Raw genomic sequence first — 18,852 nt, 5'->3', positions numbered from 1 at the left:
CTCACACACCAACATGTCCTCGACGTCCTACACACACATGGCTGGACACTGCATGATTACATCCGAGGATACAAGCTGCAGGTAGACACACACACACACACACACACACACACACACACACACACACACAGGATAAAAGCGGAAGAAGAGAATAACAGTGGTCCCGAGTGCTGAGCTCTGAGGAACACCATAAACCAGATAATGCTGTTCTTCTCCTCAGATCTATTGAAATGTTTATTTCTTGCTCCACTTTGCGTGTGTTCTCTGTGCAGGACTCGTCAGGGAAGGTTTTGGATCGCTGGCTGATCATGACACCTGAAGACGAACTCGTGACGCTGCGTCAGTTTTTACGTTTCGGTGAAACTAAATCCAGCGCAGAACTGATGATCTCGCAGCGCGAGCAGCTTCCACTTCCAACAAATGGCTCAGAAACGACAAAACATAACGGCTTTTTCAACACAGGTCATAATCTAAAGACGAACGGAATCATCAGAGGTCAAAGGTCACCCGGATCGAGCCATTCAGAAAACCTTTCAGGAGGTGTAGAGGAGTGTAGCGAGCCGCCATCATCACTTCTTCTCGAGTTTCCATCGGAATTGTGTCAATTACAGCAAGACCCAAAGATAAAACATAGTGAAAACGCAGAATCTGAGGCAGCGATCGTGACTAATTCACCATTACGAGGAGGAGGAGGAGGAGAGAGGAAAACCCCAGGTAATGAAAAAATAAACTAAAAATTGTTTCTTTGTTAGCAAAACCTTCCTCGGAAATTTCAGCCCTAATGTAGAATGTAGCGCTAAATCACAGCTAATTATTGTGCACTGTATTAGCATGTTAGCGTGTTTTAGAGTTTTGCAATTCATCTTAGCATTAGCAACTGTAGCATTACACTTACGTCAGATTAGCAAAGCTTGAGACTCCACGCCAACCTTGTTCTTGCGTTTTCTCCTTTTCCTCAGGAGCGAAGGACCAGCGTCTGTGCTCGTCTTCTGTGCGTAAGTCTCGCGTGAGCTGCGGCTCGTGCGGGAAAACGTTCTACGACAGGGGTACGCTGAAGATCCACTACAACGCCGTGCATCTTAAAATCAAACACTGCTGCACCGTCGAGGGCTGCAACATGCTGTTCAGCTCACTGAGGAGCCGCAACAGACACAGCGCTAATCCGAACCCACGCCTACACAACACGCACCACACACACTCAACACACCACACACACTCCATGACAAATCACTGGGCTCTGTCCCAGTCCTCCACATCTCCGGTGAAAATCATACAGGAAGTGAAAAGATCCAATATGGCTATGCTAGCACCTGTTACCACATCAAGCTTTTGTGCTTTTGTTAACATGAATAATTACATGGAAATGATAGATCAAGATAAAATGTCAGGGGGTGGGGCTTCCACTCATCTCTGGACCAATCAGAAGGAGTGTAAAGGAGTCAATGGTGCAACAGCCAGAAAGAAATCACGCAAGTCCACCACGCCGGTGAAGATCGAAAGAGAGACATGTGATGAAGACACACGATGAACAGCCAGCATCTGATAAACATCAGCAATCAACCTCTACACCTCCCGAAACCCTTAGAGAGGACGTGTGATTAGTGTAACAGCGATGTCCTGGAACAGAAGCATGTTGGTGTTGTGCTTTACCTTATCTCGTCAGCGGGACGTTAATGAAACTCTCTGTAATCTGACGGTGTGATTATACCCGTACTGGTGTTGTGTAATAAGTGTAGCGTAACAGGCGTCGTGGTGTAAGCTGTAAACAACTGATCTGTGTTTACGCAAAAATCCAGAATCCTGGAAACCTGATCATGAATAAAATAATAACCACATGTTCACTATGACTGTGTGACAGTACAATACTGAGTGAGGGGGCAGAGACACTGTTATCACTCTGAACGTTGATTATTTTCCTCTAACAGCACGTCTCTGAATGTTTTATTCCTCTTAAACCACAGCAACCTACTATCTATGACTATTTATTCTTATACAATGACATGCCGTACATTTTATCTGTTTAGAGTTACATTTAATGTCTGTGAAACGAGTTAGTTATTCTCTTATTTTCAATCCAAGATGGCGCAGCAGTAGCGTGATAGTCTGTTTGTTTGGAAATTGTTTATTCTTCGCTTTAAGCTCACATTTCTTTAATATATTCTTTGTTTTTAAGATGACGTTTTTGCTTTTGATTTTGATAATATCGGTGAGCAGCTCCGATCTGTGTTTTTGTCTGAGTGGATGATCGGAGGCCACTGTGGAGCTGCATGGGATCTCTTTGGACTTGTCGCATGTGCCTGGATTGACGGCTTGTATCTGATGGGATCTGATTTTTGGGCTTGTCCTTGGTGAACTAGTCGGCGCTTGTGCATGTTCCTGCATGAAATTTGCTCCGCATTTGGCTAGTGCTTTGTGGAGGTGTAGTGCAGTGTGGAAAAGTTTTTTCCAACCATGGAACCGGGGAGAGGTTTGGATTCAGACTCCAGGCTTGTACTTGCTGCTTAAGTTCATCAGGTTGCAGTTATTTGTTGTTCTGTGGATTTAAGGAACAATGCAGTACGGAGGCTGGAGAACAATATTGTTCATCTTATCCACCTTGAGTCACATTCAAACAAACTATGATATCAGCAAGTACTCATCTACATTTTTTATACATTCAGATTTTGGTACATGTGTACATGTAACACCAACCCTAACCCCAAACCTAATCCCTAACCGTAATCCCTAACCCCAACCCCACCCCTAACCCTAATCCCAACCCTAACCCCAACCCCACCCCCACCCCTAACCCTAACCCTGGTCAAACAGGACCTATAATGGGAGGTATACTCATGTTCTCCTGGCTGTGAGTGACTGTCAGAATTTGAATTATGTGCATATGGATTTGCCGATGTCTCATTCTGCTCAGATTGAACATGTTTTTATTATGCCCTGTTCTTTTTAGCGTGCAATTACGGTGAACAGGGATTCTTTACCTATATCAGTATGATATTGATCTTGCTTTTGATATCTGGGAATGTAGCATTAAATCCCGGTCCTCAAGATCTTACATCTCCATATCCTACTCTGGCAGAGTTTACAACTAGATCTGGTTTAGGTTTTGTTCACCTTAAACGTACGAAGTTTACTTCGTAAAATGGATATGCTGCACATATGGGTAAGGAATACTAATGCTGATGTTTTGCTAATTTCTGAAACCTGGCTTAATAATTCAGTTTTAGACAATGCTCTTAATATCGAAGGGTATAATGCATTTAGAACTGATTGACTAAAAAGTGGGTTAGCGATTTATATATAAAAATAGATATGAGGTAACTTTGTTGCTATCTAAATCATTATCTAAACTACTGAACTGGCAGTTGAAGTAGTCTTTCAGAAGACTCTGTCCTTTACTGTAGTAGGTTGTTATAGACCTCCGTCAGCAACAAGCGAATCCCTTTCATCTTCAGTGGATATTTTATCAACGTTGAATTTGGGGGAAATAGTATTAATTGGAGATTTGAATTGGTTTCATGATACTTTTAATATTCAGCAACTAGTAAATACACCAAGTAGATTAAACTTAAACAGGCCAGATAAATCATCACTTCTTATTTTTACAATTCTGCCTCATAGATATTCAGAAGCGTCCGTCTATGCACATGATATTAGTGATCATTCTTCTATTGCAATAGTTAGAAATGCAAAATCACTTAAAACTAAACCTTGTATTATTACCAGGCGGGGTACGTCTCAATTTAGGGCACAAGGTTTTGTTCATGACCTTGCTCGGTTTGACTGGGAGAAGATTTTGTTGATTCCAGATATGGAGTGTGCGTGGAAGTATTTTTATGAAGGGCTCTCTACTATTATAAATAGACATGCTCCTCTCAAAAAATACTGTGTAAAGGGTCGTGACAACCTTTGGTTTTCATCTAAAGTACTCTCTTTACTTATTTATTGCTCAAACCGGACTCTTTCCGTTAGCAAATATTTTTACCGTTAATATCTCTCTATATATATACCCGTCGGTATATATCTTAGTTTTGAAGCTGTGATCTAAGAAACACCAACATCTCTGCCGTCGCAGAGGCGAAGTTCCTGGAACTTCTTATAAGAAATCGCTCCATGTAATACTTCTCTCAATGTAATACGCGCATTTCTTATTTCATTGACTCCTTTCCATACAGACAGCAATACACAATGACTTAATAAAATTCTAATTCTAATTCTAATTCTAAATTCTTGATGATTCCTACCAGTCAGTGGTAAGGCTGCATCGGTCTTTCACTCTGCATAACAAAGGGCACATTGCCTGCGTGTCAACACGGACTTCAGGGTGAAACTTTTCCATGGGCGTACTCCGGTTTGCTTGTTATGCAGAAAAGCTGAAAAGTCTTGCGCAGCCCAACCAGGAGACGCCAAATTGTCGTGGGAATTAGACACTCGCAGACTCGTCCTCTGAAGAAAAAAATGGTTTATTACAGAAAGATGGTTAGTACAGGATAGAAGAAAGCAGGATAGAATAATGAGAGCGCTATATATGTGAACCGCAGAGCATGACACACTTCTGTGTACCGATAAGAAGCAGTTTGAGGCAGTTCAAACAGGCTTTGTTTTAGGGGTCTCTAGAAGATGTGCAGACGAACCTTGAACAGAAAAAAAACATGTTTGTGTCTCTGTAAGCAGATAAACATTCTGTACTGATCTCAGTGACATGACATGGACTTCTTAAGTGTTATCCTCTGATGAACATGGACAGAACAAAATTATTACAAAGTAAAAATGAGTAATTTCCCTCACAACGTTTAACTGAACATAATATTTTATCACACAATCAGTCAGGTTTCAGGAAAAACGAAAACACACAGCACAACTACAGCTGCAATCAAATCAATTAAGGTCTTAAATGACATTATTGAGGCACTTGATAAAGGACATCACTGTGCATCACTTTTTATTGATTATGATCTGAGGCATTTTAGTATAAATTGGTGCTTACTAAACTTCTATGTTCCTTAGACACTCTTTATCAAGGTGTTTATAACAAATTGTCATTTCAGAACTCATCGTTGTGAGCTGAATAATAGAGCATGTTCGTCTTCATTATCGATATGCAGACTTAAGCATTGGTATCTGTTTATTTACAAATCTATTTTGGGTCTGTTGCCCTCATATCTGTGCGCCTTTACTCAGCAGAAAATTGCTGGGGTATGTTCTTTGCGTTCACAGAACGTGTAATGCCCTTCCAATTCCATTTGTATGAACTGTGATTGGAACACTTTACGAAACGATTTGAAGATGCAGACTTTGGTGTCAGTTAACAATTTTACACTTTTGATGTGTGAGCTGTTAAATGTAGAATCAAATTGCAAATGTTTTTAATTGTCTAGTGATATTGTGAGTTTCTGTAACTGTAATTGTGAGAACTTCCGTGGCTGCTCATCTTGGCCAGGTCACTTCTGGAAAAAAGATTTTTAATCTCAGAAAGCTTTTACCTGGTTAAATTAAGGACAAGCAATAAAAATAGTTCCTGTTCTCATTTATGTTACAGCAGCTATAAACACTTGTTCCCTCACCATCCCTCTCTTTATTCACTCTCTATATTCCCTCTCTTTATTCCCTCTTTCTGTTCCCTCTCTTTATTCCCTCTCTTTATTCTCTCTGTTTATGCCCTCTCTTTATTCTCTCTCTTTATTCTCTCTCTTTATTCTCACGTTACAGGGAAACTCCCTCTGATCTGAAGATGTGGGAAAACTTAAAGTTACAGCTTTACCTCTGACTGTTACAAAGCGCTGACACTGGAGACTCCTTCCATACGTGTAACATAAAGACATCTCTCCTTCACACACATTTTTAATCTGTTTATTATCAGTAGAGCGTCCGCTGTACACGTCCCTGTCAATGAGGTGTTACAATGGAAACGATAACGTATTAGATGATAAATAAACCTGTGATGTCCAGCTGCTTGTGTTGGAATACTTTACACAAGTGCACGTGGATGTAGCTGGTGATTTTTAAAACACAGGGCTGTAAATAAAGGATTTACTTCGTAATTAGTTACTGAGGAGGAAAATGTTTATCAATGCTGCTCAGTAAAGCTGATAAAACGTTTATGTACAAAACAAACCCCTATTGAAGAGATTCCGTGTTCACGCCTCAGCACAGCAGGGGGCGGTAGTCCGGTGAGTCGCTCAGCAAGCCGCTATGTTGATTCTAAACAAGCGCGAGCAAGTCGAGAAAGCGCCTCTCTGCACGCCAATTGTGTTCTGATAAACCCCGCCTCCAGTGATGTGATTGGCTAAGTCACGTATATTTACGAGTACTCGCCAATTCAGAGGGGTCCACAGCGTGACGCGAGATACTAACGAACCAATCCTAGCGCTGGAGGCGGGGCTTGTCGGAAAGCTGCTGAGGGGGGCATATCGTTCAATGGCACAGAGCGCGAGAGGAACTAATTAGTGTTTATGAACGCGGTGGTGTTATAGAGCGGAGCGGGTAAGTGAATAAAGGTTAAATGCGCACGCGCTTCTTTTATTTATACACTTTATGTCTGTACATTATGCATGCGCGTCTGTGTTTGAGACAGATACTACCGACATTCCTGTGCTGTGCTGTTGTTGTTTCTCTTGTTAGCATGTTAGCCGCTGGCTGCATCCCAAATGGCTCTGTTAAATATAAAGTGCACTAGGTAGTGTATAAAATCCATTCTGTTATAAGCCGCCTAGTGTACATGTATAAGGTTTACTGAGGTATTTAATATTCGGCTATTCATTTTCTTTATAGTGATGTTTTAAACCGTGTTTATGAGTGTGTGTTACTGGTGTGTGTACACCAGACATTAATTGTGTGTGTGTGTGTGTGTGTGTGTGTGTGTGTTACAGTGTAAGATGAAGTGTGTGTCTTTGCACCATGACTTCAGTCCTGGTGACGTCGTGTTTGCCAAAATGAAGGGTTATCCTTTCTGGCCTGCCCGGGTAACTAACTAGCATACACATACACACATGTACACACACACACACACACACACACACACACACACACACACCGAGATGCAGAGAGAGGGACAGACACACGGATGTCGAGAGAGAGCAACAGACAGATGTCGAGAGGGAGACAGGCAGACAGGGTGAGACGCTGAGAGAGGGAGACAGACAGATGCCGAGAGAAAGAGACAGACAGACGCAGAGAGAGTGACAGACGGACGCCGAGAGAGAGACAGACGGACACTGAGAGAGAGAGACAGATGGACGGACACTGAGAGAGAGACAGATGGACGGACGCTGAGACAGACAGACGGACGCTGAGAGAGAGAGAGAGAGACAGACAGATGCTGAGAGAGAGAGAGAGAGAGAGAGAGAGAGAGACAGACAGACGCTGAGAGAGAGAGAGAGAGAGAGAGAGAGAGACAGACGGACGCCGAGAGAGAGAGACAGACGGACGCCGAGAGAGAGAGACACAGACGGACGCTGAGAGAGAGAGAGAGAGAGACGGACGCCGAGAGAGAGAGAGAGAGAGAGAGACAGACGGACGCCGAGAGAGAGAGAGACAGACGGACGCCGAGAGAGAGAGAGACAGACGGACGCCGAGAGAGAGAGAGACAGACGGACGCCGAGAGAGAGAGAGACAGACGGATGCCCAGAGAGACAGACGGACGCCGAGAGAGAGAGAGAGAGAGAGAGAGAGAGAGAGAGACAGACGGACGCCAAGAGAGAGAGAGAGAGAGAGAGACAGACGGACGCCGAGAGAGAGAGACAGACGGAAGCCGAGAGAGAGAGAGACAGACAGACGGACGCCGAGAGAGAGAGAGAGAGACAGACAGACGGACGCCGAGAGAGAGAGAGACGGACGCCGAGAGAGAGACAGACGGACGCCAAGAGAGAGACAGACGGACGCCGAGAGAGAGAGAGAGAGACAGACGGACGCCGAGAGAGAGAGAGAGAGACAGACGGACGCCGAGAGAGAGAGAGAGAGACAGACGGACGCCGAGAGAGAGACAGACGGACGCCGAGAGAGAGAGAGAGAGAGAGAGACAGACGGACGCCGAGAGAGAGAGAGACAGACGGACGCCGAGAGAGAGAGAGAGAGACAGACGGACGCCGAGAGAGAGACAGACGGACGCCGAGAGAGAGAGGGAGACAGACGGACGCCGAGAGACAGACAGACGGACGCCGAGAGACAGACGGACGCCGAGAGACAGACAGACAGACGGACGCCGAGAGAGAGAGAGACAGACGGAAGCCGAGAGAGAGAGAGACAGACGGACGCCGAGAGAGAGAGAGAGACAGACGGACGCCGAGAGAGAGAGAGAGAGAGAGACAGACGGACGGACGCCGAGAGAGAGAGAGAGAGAGAGAGAGACGGACGCCGAGAGAGAGAGAGAGAGAGAGACGGACGCCGAGAGAGAGAGAGAGAGAGAGAGAGACGGACGCCGAGAGAGAGAGACAGGCATACAGACGCCGAGAGAGAGAGAGACAGACGGACGCCGAGAGAGAGAGAGACAGGCATACAGACGCCGAGAGAGAGAGAGAGAGACAGACGGACGCCGAGAGAGAGAGAGAGAGACAGACGGACGCCGAGAGAGAGAGAGAGAGACAGACGGACGCCGAGAGAGAGACAGACGGACGCCGAGAGAGAGAGAGAGAGAGAGAGAGAGACAGACGGACGCCGAGAGAGAGAGAGAGAGACAGACGCCGAGAGAGAGAGACAGGCATACAGACGCCGAGAGAGAAAGAGACAGACAGACGCCGAGAGAGAGCGACAGACAGATAGCCAGATGCCGAGAGAGAGAGACAAACGAACAGACAGAGAGGGCGAGACAGAGAGAGAGGGTGACAGACAGACGCCAAGAGAGGGTGACGGACAGACGCAGAGAAAGGGAGACCAACAGGCAGACGGAGAGGGCGAGAGAGAGACAGACAGACGGAGAGAGCAAGACAGACATGCAAAATGACTGTTTTTATTTTCTATGGACAGATTGCTGTTGGGAAGGCTCCGAGGAATAAGATCCCAATCTTCTTTTATGGAACACACCAGACGTGAGTACACGCACACACAGACAGAGCGTCTGCAGAAAATGCAGTGTGGATCAATCCAAGTGGGAATCTGATTTAGTTTCAACAAGCAGCCTTACTGTGTAATTACATATGATTTGTGTGTGTGTGTGTGTGTGTGTGTGTGTGTGTGTGTGTGTGTGTTTGTTTACCCTGCCAGCATCTGTTAATCACTGACTGAATCCCACCTCACTCAATGTTTTATTAATTACTTATGTTATTAGAGTAGTTTTTATTTATTTATTATTAATTCCTACAGAGCTACTCTGCTTCTTAAGGACATTGTGCATTACTGGCCCAACAAAGAGAAATATGGGAAACCCATCAAACGAGGAGGTTTTGAACAGGCCTTGTGGGAGATTGAAAATGACCCAGGGGTCTTCCTCAAAGGTCAAAAGGTCAGAGTTCACCACATCCCACTGTTAGGGCATGTATGCACTGTAAATATGATTCCTTTCTTGTTTCCTGCTTGTTCACTACATTCAAGAGAGAAATGTTCTGGTTGTTGTCTGACAGAAAGCCGATACAGTGAGGAAGGCGCAGGAGATGCGGAAGAAGGTGAGGAGTGAGGGAAAGAAGAACACTCAGAAGAAAAATGAGGTTGACATGCCCCCTAATGCTGCGACTCCGATAAAGAATGATAAAACACCTGTGAAAATCAGCACCACTCCGAATAAACCGTCCTCCTCAGAGTCGCCGACCAGGAGACTGACACCGGGCCGAGCTAAAGACGGCCAAAACAAGACTGTAACCCGTTCTGAAAAAGCGACTGCTGCCAGTCCGATGTCTAAAAAAGCAACAACTTCTCCTGGCCGCACAACTCAAACTAAAAGACCGGCTCCCCCCAAAAAGGTTGTCCTGGCCAAAAAAGCCATCGTTGCTAAGACGATGATTGCAGCGAAGAAGAAGGATGCCGCCGCCAAGAAGAAGATCCTTACAAAAGCCAAAATGGTCAAAGCCAAAAATACAACAAGTACTAAGCGGAAGATAAAGCTGCCCAGCAAAGTGGAAAAGGACGAGGTACGTACTCTGGGTTTGGACTTTAAGTTCGTGTTGTTTTGGTCACTTGTGTAATGAAGGAAAATTATTATATTTAGATAATCTTTTTAATTATTTACTAATCAAGAGCCATTTGCATTATTTACTGTTAATTTTTGGGGGAAATTAGTACCCTGATTTTATCTCACATCCTTAAATAGACACAAGAGAAGTGATGTTTGGAAGTGCTTGTTGAACGTCGCAATGTATTTAATAACCGGTTCTCGGTGCATGCCTGTATATTACACTGCAGCCAAACCCAGAGACTTGGCTCCAAACCCCAGAGACTCAGCCCCGGAATTCCAAAGGTTGGGTAAAAGTCACAGATCGACAGTTAAAGAACCCTGAGAGTCGGCCCCGGAACGCCAAGGGTTGGGTAAAAGTCCCAGATCTACAGTTAAAGAACCCTGAGAGTCAGCCCCGGAATGCCAAAGGTTGGGTAAAAGTCCCAAATCTACAGTTAAAGAACCCTGAGAATCAGCCCCGGAACACCAAAGGTTGGGTGAAAGTCACAAGTCCACAGTTAAAGAACTCTGAGACTCGGCCCCGGATCTGCAAGGGTTGGGTGAAAGTCACAGATCAACAGTTAAAGAACCCAGAGACTCTACCCCGGAGGGTCATGGGTTGGGTGAAGGTCACAGATTCACAGTTAAAGAACCCTAAGACTCAGCCCCAAACCCCAGAGACCAGGCCCCAGAATTCCACGGGTTTGATAAAGGTCACAGATCCACAGCTACAGAATGCTGAGATTCAGCTCCAAGCTCCAGAGACTGGGTTCCAGACCCCAGATACTCAGCTCCAAACTGCTGAGACTCGGCCACGTAGACCAGAGAGTCAGCTACGGAATACCAAGGCTTTAGTGAAGGTCACAGAGCCACAGCTGCAGACCCGACTCAGCACCCCAGAAACTTGGCTCCAGAATCCCAAGACTTGCTTGAAGGTCACAGAGTCATGGCTAAGGGTCCAGGAGACCCAACTCCAAACCCCATGGACCCAACTAAAAACCCAGGATACTCAGCCTAGGGTCACAGAGACTCCACTTCAAACCCCCGAGCCACAGCTCAGAACTCCGGAGCCACAGCTCCGGAACCGAGACACTCAGCTCCTGAACCCCAAGACTTGGCTGAGGGTCACAGTGCCACGGCTCCGGAGCCCTGAGACTCTACTCCAGTGCTCTGAGACTCGCCTCCGCAACCCTGAGATTCCGCTTCGAAACCTCAATGTCTCAGCCTTATGTAGCAAATTCTCAGCTACCGAACCCCAAGATGCAACTCCAGTGGAACCCCAAGAGCCTGTTCCAGGTGATCCCAAAGTTGGTGCTTCGGTTGAACCTCAAGGCACTGCTGTAGCTGAATCCCAAAATTCTGCACCAGTTGAACCCCAAGGTGCTGCTCTGATTGAGGTACCAAAGAGAAAACGGGAAGAAGAAGGTGAGGGAAAAGGGAGAGTACTGAGACGGAGGACAGAAGAGCAGAAGGATAGAGGGGAAAAGGGACAGAAGGAAGAGACTGAAAGGAAACAGCCAGAGGATGAATGGAAGGATAGAGCGGGCCGAAGGAAGAAGAAGGAGGAAATTATCCCAGCCATCACTGACACTGTTTCCAGCCCTACAGGTAAACGCTCTCAGGCTTGTAACTGCATTCTGATTGGTTACTGAGGCATTGGGGAGGGAACTGCGGTCTGATTGGTTACTGAGGCATTGGGGAGGGAACTGTAGTCTGATTGGTTACTGAGGCATTGGGGCGGGAACTGTAGTCTGATTGGTTACTGAGGCATTGGAGAGGGAACTGTAGTCTGATTGGTTACTGAGGCATTGGGGCACAGTCATTTTGGTCCTTTGGCAACACCACACATTTTAACATAATTTTTTTTCCAAAAATGTAATTTTTCTGCTTCTTAATAACTTAATGGATGAATGCTAGCAGAGTTGAGAGAACAAAGCTGTCTTTCTATAGTGTGTGTGTTTGTATTTTGTGTCTTCAGCTTCGAGAAGGAAGCGACAGGAAGAGAAACTCCACCCCTCAGAGCCAGAAAACAGCGAGACGGGAAAGCGAAAAAGGCCAGAGGCGGACGAGGGAGGACAGAGGGTGCTGAGACGAAGAACCGAAAAGCAGAAGGGAAAGATGGATACAGAGGAAGAAACAGAGAAGAAGCAACCAGAGGTTGAGCAGAACAATGGAGAGAAGGTGGATGGAAAGGAGTACAAGAGAGAGAAGAGGAAGAGGGAGGAGGAGGGGAAGAAGAAGAAGAAGAAGAAGAAGAAGCAGCAGCAGCAGAGGAACGAAGATGCAGCTGAGATGGTGATGGAGAAGAAGGCAGAGGAGGAGACTGATAAGAAGAAGCGTGAGGAGGAGGCAAGGGAGAAGAAGGAAGGAGAGGAGGAGAAGAGGGAGAAGACGAAAGAGGAGGAATTGAGGGAGAGTAAGAGGGAAGAGGAGGAGATGGAGAAGAAAAAAGGGGATGAGGCAAGGGAGAAGCAGAGAGAGGTGGAGGAGGCGAGGGATAAGAAAAAGAGAGAGGAGGAGGAGGCGAGGGATAAGAAAAAGAGAGAGGAGGAGGAGGTGAGGGATAAGAAAAAGAGAGAGGAGGAGGAGGCGAGGGAAAAGAAAAAGAGAGAGGAGGAGGCGAGGGAAAAGAAAAAGAGAGAGGAGGAGGCGAGGGAAAAGAAAAAGAGAGAGGAGGAGGCGAGGGAAAAGAAAAAGAGAGAGGAGGAGGCGAGGGAAAAGAAAAAGAGAGAGGAGGAGGCGAGGGAAAAGAAAAAGAGAGAGGAGGAGGCGAGGGAAAAGAAAAAGAGAGAGGAGGAGGAGGCGGCGAGGGAAAAGAAAAAGAGAGAGGAGGAGGAGGCGAGGGAAAAGAAAAAGAGAGAGGAGGAGGAGGCGAGGGAAAAGAAAAAGAGAGAGGAGGAGGCGAGGGAAAAGAAAAAGAGAGAGGAGGAGGAGGCGAAGAAGGAGAGAGAGGAGGAGGAGGCGAAGAAGGAGAGAGAGGAGGAGGAGGCGAGGAAGGAGAGGGGGGAGGAGGAGGAGGCGGCGAGGAAGAAGAAGAGAGAGGAGGAGGAGGCGAGGGAGAAGAAGGAGAGAGAGGAGGAGGTGAGGAAGGAGAGAGAGGAGGAGGAGGCGAGGGAGAAGAAGGAGAGAGAGGAGGAGGCGAGGAAGGAGAGAGAGGAGGAGGCGAGGAAGAAGAAGGAGAGAAAGGAGGCGAGGAAGAAGGAGAGGGAGGAGGAGGCGAGGAAGAAGAAGAGAGAGGAGGAGGAGGCGAGGGAGAAGAAGGAGAGAGAGGAGGAGGAGGCGAGGAAGAAGAAGAGAGAAGAGACTGAGAAAAAGAAAGAGGAGGAGGCTAGGGAGAAGAAGAGAGAGGTGAAAGCGAGGGAGAAGAGGCAGCTGGACGACAAGCAGAGGAGCAAAGATTCAGGAGAGGAGGAGAAAGAAGAGGAGAAGAAGGAAGAGGAGGTGGAGTCTGCAAAACAGAAAGACTTGGAGGATGAAAAGAAGACTCAAGTAGGAGAAAGAAATTAGACTCCACTAAAACCACTATTAATCGTGAACAGGCCACACCCACTTTTTTTTTGCATACATTAGATTCATTACATGTGTATTAAACCTCTCTTTCTCTATCCCTCTCTCTCTGTTAGAGGAGTAGAGTGTTGGCGGAGAGGAGGATGAGTGTGTTGAAGTCTCTTCAGGGGTTGGTCACGTCCACCAGAAGCAGAACGCAGAGACAAGGCACAAACCGAGCGGAGAAGGACGACAAGCGCAACGGAGAGGACGGAAAGGAAGGGATGGAGAGAGAGAGGAGAGGAAAGACTGAGCAGATGGAGGAGTGAGTGAACATAGGACACTGGTGTTTACATCTCATTTATATATTTAAATACTATATGAGACAGAAAGAGAAGAAGAGTGAGAGTAGCCCAGACTGACATTGTGTGTGTGTGTGTGTAGGCTGAGTAAACATAAAGGAGAAGAGGACAGAGTGGACAAACGAAGAGGTGAGTCATCATCATCATCCTCTGTCATGTTTACAGATGTGTTCTGGAGTTTATGGAGGGGTTCTCTGACTGTGTGTGTGTGTGTGTGTGTGTGTGTGTGTGTGTGTGTGTGTGTGTGTGTGTGTGTGTGTTTCAGCTCCTGCTCTATCAGTCACAGACTCTCTGCTGTACAGACTGCATGGTGATATCAGGATCTCCATGACCCTCGAAAAGCCTGTAAGACTCCTGTACACTGTTCTGCTTACTGATTGGTCAGGAGGTGTTGATTCATTTTCTATAACAGCAGCTCTGACAGTAGCGCAGCTGCACATCATTCTAATATGTTGTGGTTTCTATAGTAACACTCGTTCACAGGGACGTGTAGAGCGGCGCTTCACTGATTGTGTACAGGACGCACAGGTTAGTGTGTGTTTATATTAACGCGGCGGTGTGTGTTCCTCTCTGTAGGATGTGAATAAGTGTTTGTCGGCGTTGGATGAGTTGAGTTCGGTGTCTGTTTCCTCGCGGCACATTCAGAACCACAGCGAGCTCATTGACACACTCCGCAAGGTACACACACACACACCTATACCTACACCAGTGTTTAGTTTACTGGTGTAACCATGACAACCAATATTAGATTTTGTATAATAATAGTTGGGACTAGACATATTGTTAAATGAAATGAGTTTGGTAACACGTGTGTGTGTGTGTGTGTGTGTGTGTGTGTGTGTATAGATGCGGTGGTTCCGGGGCAGTGAGGCGATCATGTTTAAAGCGTCAATGCTGTACTACCGCTTTAAGAACATTTATCTGATCGGAGAACCTGAGGACACACTCAGTCCCGAGTACATCCACTCTCTGCAGGAGGAAAGAGAGAGACAGGAGGAGCAACACACACCTGAGACTGCTGCAGGTACATGCAACACACACATACACACACATATACACGCACACAATGAACAACTACTGATGAGTGTAAATAGTTGTTGTATTTACATTCTTCATATCAAACACTCCTCACACTGCATCGTGTGTGTGTGATTGTGACCCTACAGTGGAGGAGAACCATACACACCCCAGCAATCTCATCCAGCACAGGTAGGAGCGTGTGTAAGTGTGTTTAGGCTGTTATTCAAACTTTACCACACACACGCACAGAGTTCAGGGCGTCTTTAGTTTCCTCATAGTTTATGAACCCCCCCTTTCAATAGCTAAAGCGTTCCAGAACCTGATGAGAAAAAAAGAGTTCCCCTGCCCCCACCCAAACCCTTGCGCTACAGAACCCTATGAGGAATGTTCCGGAAACCCTGTGAAGTTCCCACTAAAAAACAGAAGGCTCTCGGTATCCCACGAGGAAAGTAATGAGTTCTGTAACTCTGTGTAGAACCATAAGAGTACTCCAGTACCCTTCAGTTTTAGAATGAAGTGTGAAGTGAACGAATAGTTCCTGAACTCCTCTACAATTCCGGAACCCTGTGAGAAAACGAGAGCTCCCAGAACCCACCTGAAGAACCAAAAGAGTTCTGGAACCCTGCCGAGGAAACAGGAGTCATTTGTGAAAGTGATTAAGTTTGAATAATGGCTTACACAATTTGATCTTTTATTATATATTTATATGAAGACACTGACAATATCGTCTAATCTCATTTGTGTTTCTCTGTAGTGATTCTGCAGCAGAGATGAGCTGAAACACACACACTCACACACACACACACACACACACACACACACACACACACACACACACACACGTCTGGAGTTCTTTATGATGTCCAGATGTTAATTGGTGCTCCGTGATGATCAACGATAAGCTTAGTATCTCTCTCTCTCTCACTCACACTCACACACACACACACACACACACACACTTGTATTACACACTTCTCCTACCTGTTCTGAGAAGATGAAAGGAATAGTTCATGCAGAATGCTAACCTGCTAACAGTGACCTGATTAGCATTATGCACACCGAGACATGCTAATGAATGACCAGCCTCCTTTCACTGTTAGCAGTGTTAGCATGCTTGCTGGAGTTATTCCTCTTTGATTATAATATAATTATAATAATCTGCAATGCTGTTGTATGTTCTGGTTTCTACATGTCCACACGTCTGCAGGGACGCACTCGAAGCCGTGCTCCAGACAGCTGGACTGCGGCTGTCTCATTTACAGCATTAAGGGCACTTTCGTTAAGGGGAAGCCCGTGTTTTGTGTTTTAGACTATCATCGTGTACCTTGTTTTAATCTTAAATGTGCTTTATATTTAATTCTGCTGCACTGTAAAGTCACCACTACTGAGTGGACACACACGCACACGTGCGCGCACTGTCTGGATATATCCTGAGATTACCACACTAACATTTCATCAGCAACATTAACACATTCTACTGAGCTAAAATGATAGAAACGTCCTGCTCTCACTTCTCTATGTCACCAGAAACATCAGAGGATGGATGGAGAGAGAGATGGACAGACAGGGGGAGAGACAGACTGATGGAGAGAGAGAGACGGGTGGATAGAGGACTGGCAGACAACTAAGCAAATAGAATGACAAAAAGACATACAGACAAAGATCGAAAGATAGACAGACAGTTAATCAAATACATACAGTAGATTGACTGATGGACAGGTTGATAGATTATTAGACAGACAGGTCTTCAGACAGACAGGTAGGTTGATGGATTGACAGACAGACAGGTAGCTCCTCCTGACTGAAACACACAGGACATTCTCTCTGAATTATCTGATGTATTGCTTAACTGATTATCAGCACAGGCGGTTACCACGGAAACAGTACAGCTCAACTCACACTGCAGGTTCTTTCCTGTGATCTCTCTCTCACACACACACAAAGCATTTTCTGTGTAAATGTATGACTGTTACTGTTGAAGTTTTAGTCTCACTTTATAGCATATATTTTCATCTTATTCCTGGAGTTTTTATTTAATTTGATGTATTTTTTTATAACACGTTGTGCATTACAGAGAGACCGATCTGATCTCACACACTGCACCACTACAGTGACTGCTTTTCTTTTCTTTTCTTTTCTTTCTCATGTTTACCCTGCAGTGTGTTATTAATTACATGTGTAACGGATGACGCGTCCCACCCCCAGCCTTGATAAAGTGTATATTAAACATGACTCATATTAAAGATACACACCTTTATAAGCATGCTATGTTCCAATAATGATTATGGATATGAATAATGAAATGAACTTGTGTGTGTGTGTGTGTGTATGTGAGAGAGAGAGAGAGACAGCGAACGAGTGGGAGTGTTCTAGAAATGTAAAGGTGTATTATGTAAGATTAATGGTTAAGTGGGTTATGCGTTTGTTTATATTCACATTTATTTACATTTATTCATTTAGCAGAGACTTTTATCCAAAGTGACTTACAAGTGAGGAAATACAAGCAAAGTGATATATCAAGCAGAGAACAATACAAGCAGTGCTACTGTACAAGATCCATTAATTGAGTTCTAGAGGAGCAAAGTGCACAGTGTAGAGGTGTGAGTGCCAGAATAATTTATTATTATTATTATTATTATTATTAAGAGGATAATGTGGGGTTGGTGTTTTAGGGGTTGGTTAGGTGTTCAGGGAAGAGGTGGGTCTTTAGCCATTTTTTGAAAATAATGACCGATTGTGCAGACCGGATTGAGGTTGGAAGTTCATTCCACCCCTTCGGGATAGTTAGTGTGGAGGTTCTGGAAAGGGACGTTGAGCCACGCTGAGTAGGCGCTACTAAACGTCAGGTCATTAATCAATCGCAGATTGTGTGAGGGAACGTAAGCCTTCAGGAGAGGGTTGAGGTAGGGAGGTGCTGATCCAGACAAGGTTTTGTACGTGAGCACACACACACACTTATTTGTACAAGTAAGAAATAAAAAATATATATATTATAATATATATATATATATTGTTGCACCTTTAAGACACGAATGTCAGAATGTGAGATTTATAAACTGCTCTAAATACACCGATTAATCAACTCCCACGTGTGTTTATTCTGAATCATCCATACACACCTACACATTGCTTTATACTCTGGAAAGTGCGTTTTTACGGGATTTTAAGATTGTTGTGTAAATAGTCGTGTGTGTGTGTCACAGTGTAAATCCACATTGTTTCTGCTCATTGTGAATAAAACTTTTTTCTTTACTGTCAATATTACTGTTCATTACTATCAGTAGTGGTTTTATTATTATTATTATTATTGGTAACTCATTTTAAAGGCACATAATGTAATAATCATTTATGAGGTGTTGTAGTTTGAGTATAAATTGTAGTTTGTGAGATCCTGCACTTGCTCTAGGTTATATTAATATAATTAATAATTCAATACTATTCATTATTAAGTCTCTAAATAATGATCTGAAACATCAATAAACATTTTCCAGGGTCTGTTACTGTTTAATTCATATTAAATAAAATAAAGATTTTTTTCCTTTAGTTTTTTATTAATAATTAATTTTATTCAATTTTTAAAATAATTTTTAAAGAATTACTTTTAAAGCCATGTGATGTTTACATTATTTTGATTATTAGACCTTTATGCAAATTTTAAAGACATTATATATATTAAAACATTTTGGATAGCTATTATGGATAATTATGTATTCTGAATTTCTGTATTATTATTAGTTTATTTACAGTTTTATTTCTGATTGCTTTTTGTTGGAAATGTAAATAAAAAATCTGGTTTTTAGAAGTAAATATTTTTCTTTTCATCACTAGAGGGCAGAGTCACTACACAACTCCTCTCCCACTGTGTACTCATTCCTCCTTCAGCGCTGTCAGGTGACCGATTACAGAACC

At 44.6% G+C, this 18,852-nt stretch overlaps 1 protein-coding gene and 1 long non-coding RNA gene across 12 annotated transcripts in view; one reads left to right on the top strand and one right to left on the bottom strand.

The window, feature by feature from the left end:
• The window catches only part of LOC128619376 (uncharacterized), a 6,807-nt gene extending 475 nt beyond the window's left edge, over window positions 1-6,332 (bottom strand). Inside the window, exons 1-7 of one of the 6 annotated variants that reach the window (XR_008387935.1) lie at window positions 6,110-6,332; window positions 5,756-5,877; window positions 5,395-5,441; window positions 4,548-4,628; window positions 4,239-4,440; window positions 896-2,533; window positions 1-575 (exon numbers count right to left, since the gene is read on the bottom strand). The exon at window positions 1-575 is cut by the window's left edge and continues 475 nt beyond it. This is a non-coding gene — a long non-coding RNA (uncharacterized LOC128619376). The remainder of the gene's footprint in view (window positions 576-895; window positions 2,534-4,238; window positions 4,441-4,547; window positions 4,629-5,394; window positions 5,442-5,755; window positions 5,878-6,109) is intronic. The other 5 variants (XR_008387933.1, XR_008387937.1, XR_008387934.1 and 2 more) reach the window with 5 other exon arrangements.
• On the top strand, window positions 4,334-18,202 carry psip1b (PC4 and SFRS1 interacting protein 1b). Of its 6 annotated transcripts, none has more exons than XR_008387930.1 (15): window positions 4,334-4,473; window positions 6,864-6,956; window positions 8,956-9,017; window positions 9,292-9,430; window positions 9,549-10,052; window positions 10,324-11,683; window positions 12,054-13,564; window positions 13,699-13,886; window positions 14,006-14,052; window positions 14,189-14,268; window positions 14,500-14,601; window positions 14,770-14,947; window positions 15,090-15,132; window positions 15,698-16,849; window positions 17,018-18,202. XR_008387930.1 is itself a non-coding variant. In XM_053643542.1 (15 exons), the coding sequence occupies exons 1-14, from the start codon at window positions 4,453-4,455 to the stop codon at window positions 15,720-15,722; spliced, it is 4,353 nt and encodes a 1,450-aa protein (XP_053499517.1). In that variant the 5' UTR covers window positions 4,334-4,452; the 3' UTR covers window positions 15,723-15,755; window positions 15,786-18,202. The 6 variants fall into 6 exon arrangements, 4 of the variants coding, with proteins under 4 accessions (XP_053499517.1, XP_053499516.1, XP_053499518.1 ...); XR_008387931.1 differs by adding an exon at window positions 15,246-15,595 and having other exon boundaries at window positions 15,698-18,202; XM_053643542.1 differs by having other exon boundaries at window positions 15,698-15,755; window positions 15,786-18,202.
• Window positions 18,203-18,852: the final 650 nt, after the last annotated feature.

The sequence above is a fragment of the Ictalurus furcatus genome, chromosome 15 (genome assembly GCF_023375685.1).
Source record: "Ictalurus furcatus strain D&B chromosome 15, Billie_1.0, whole genome shotgun sequence".
Lineage (NCBI taxonomy): Eukaryota > Metazoa > Chordata > Actinopteri > Siluriformes > Ictaluridae > Ictalurus > Ictalurus furcatus.
The sequence above is the reverse complement of the archived record's forward strand: the minus strand, read 5'-3'. Positions and strand labels throughout refer to the sequence as shown.

What these genes read in the sequence shown, in the direction of transcription:
- psip1b (XM_053643542.1), top strand. Translation starts at nt 4,453, where the DNA reads ATGGTTTATTACAGAAAGATG. An exon ending in GCAAAGTGGAAAAGGACGAG is followed by an intron (nt 10,053 to 10,323) that starts GTACGTACTCTG and finishes ATTACACTGCAG; the next exon opens with CCAAACCCAGAGACTTGGCT. An exon ending in AGCAATCTCATCCAGCACAG is followed by an intron (nt 15,133 to 15,697) that starts GTAGGAGCGTGT and finishes GTTTCTCTGTAG; the next exon opens with TGATTCTGCAGCAGAGATGA.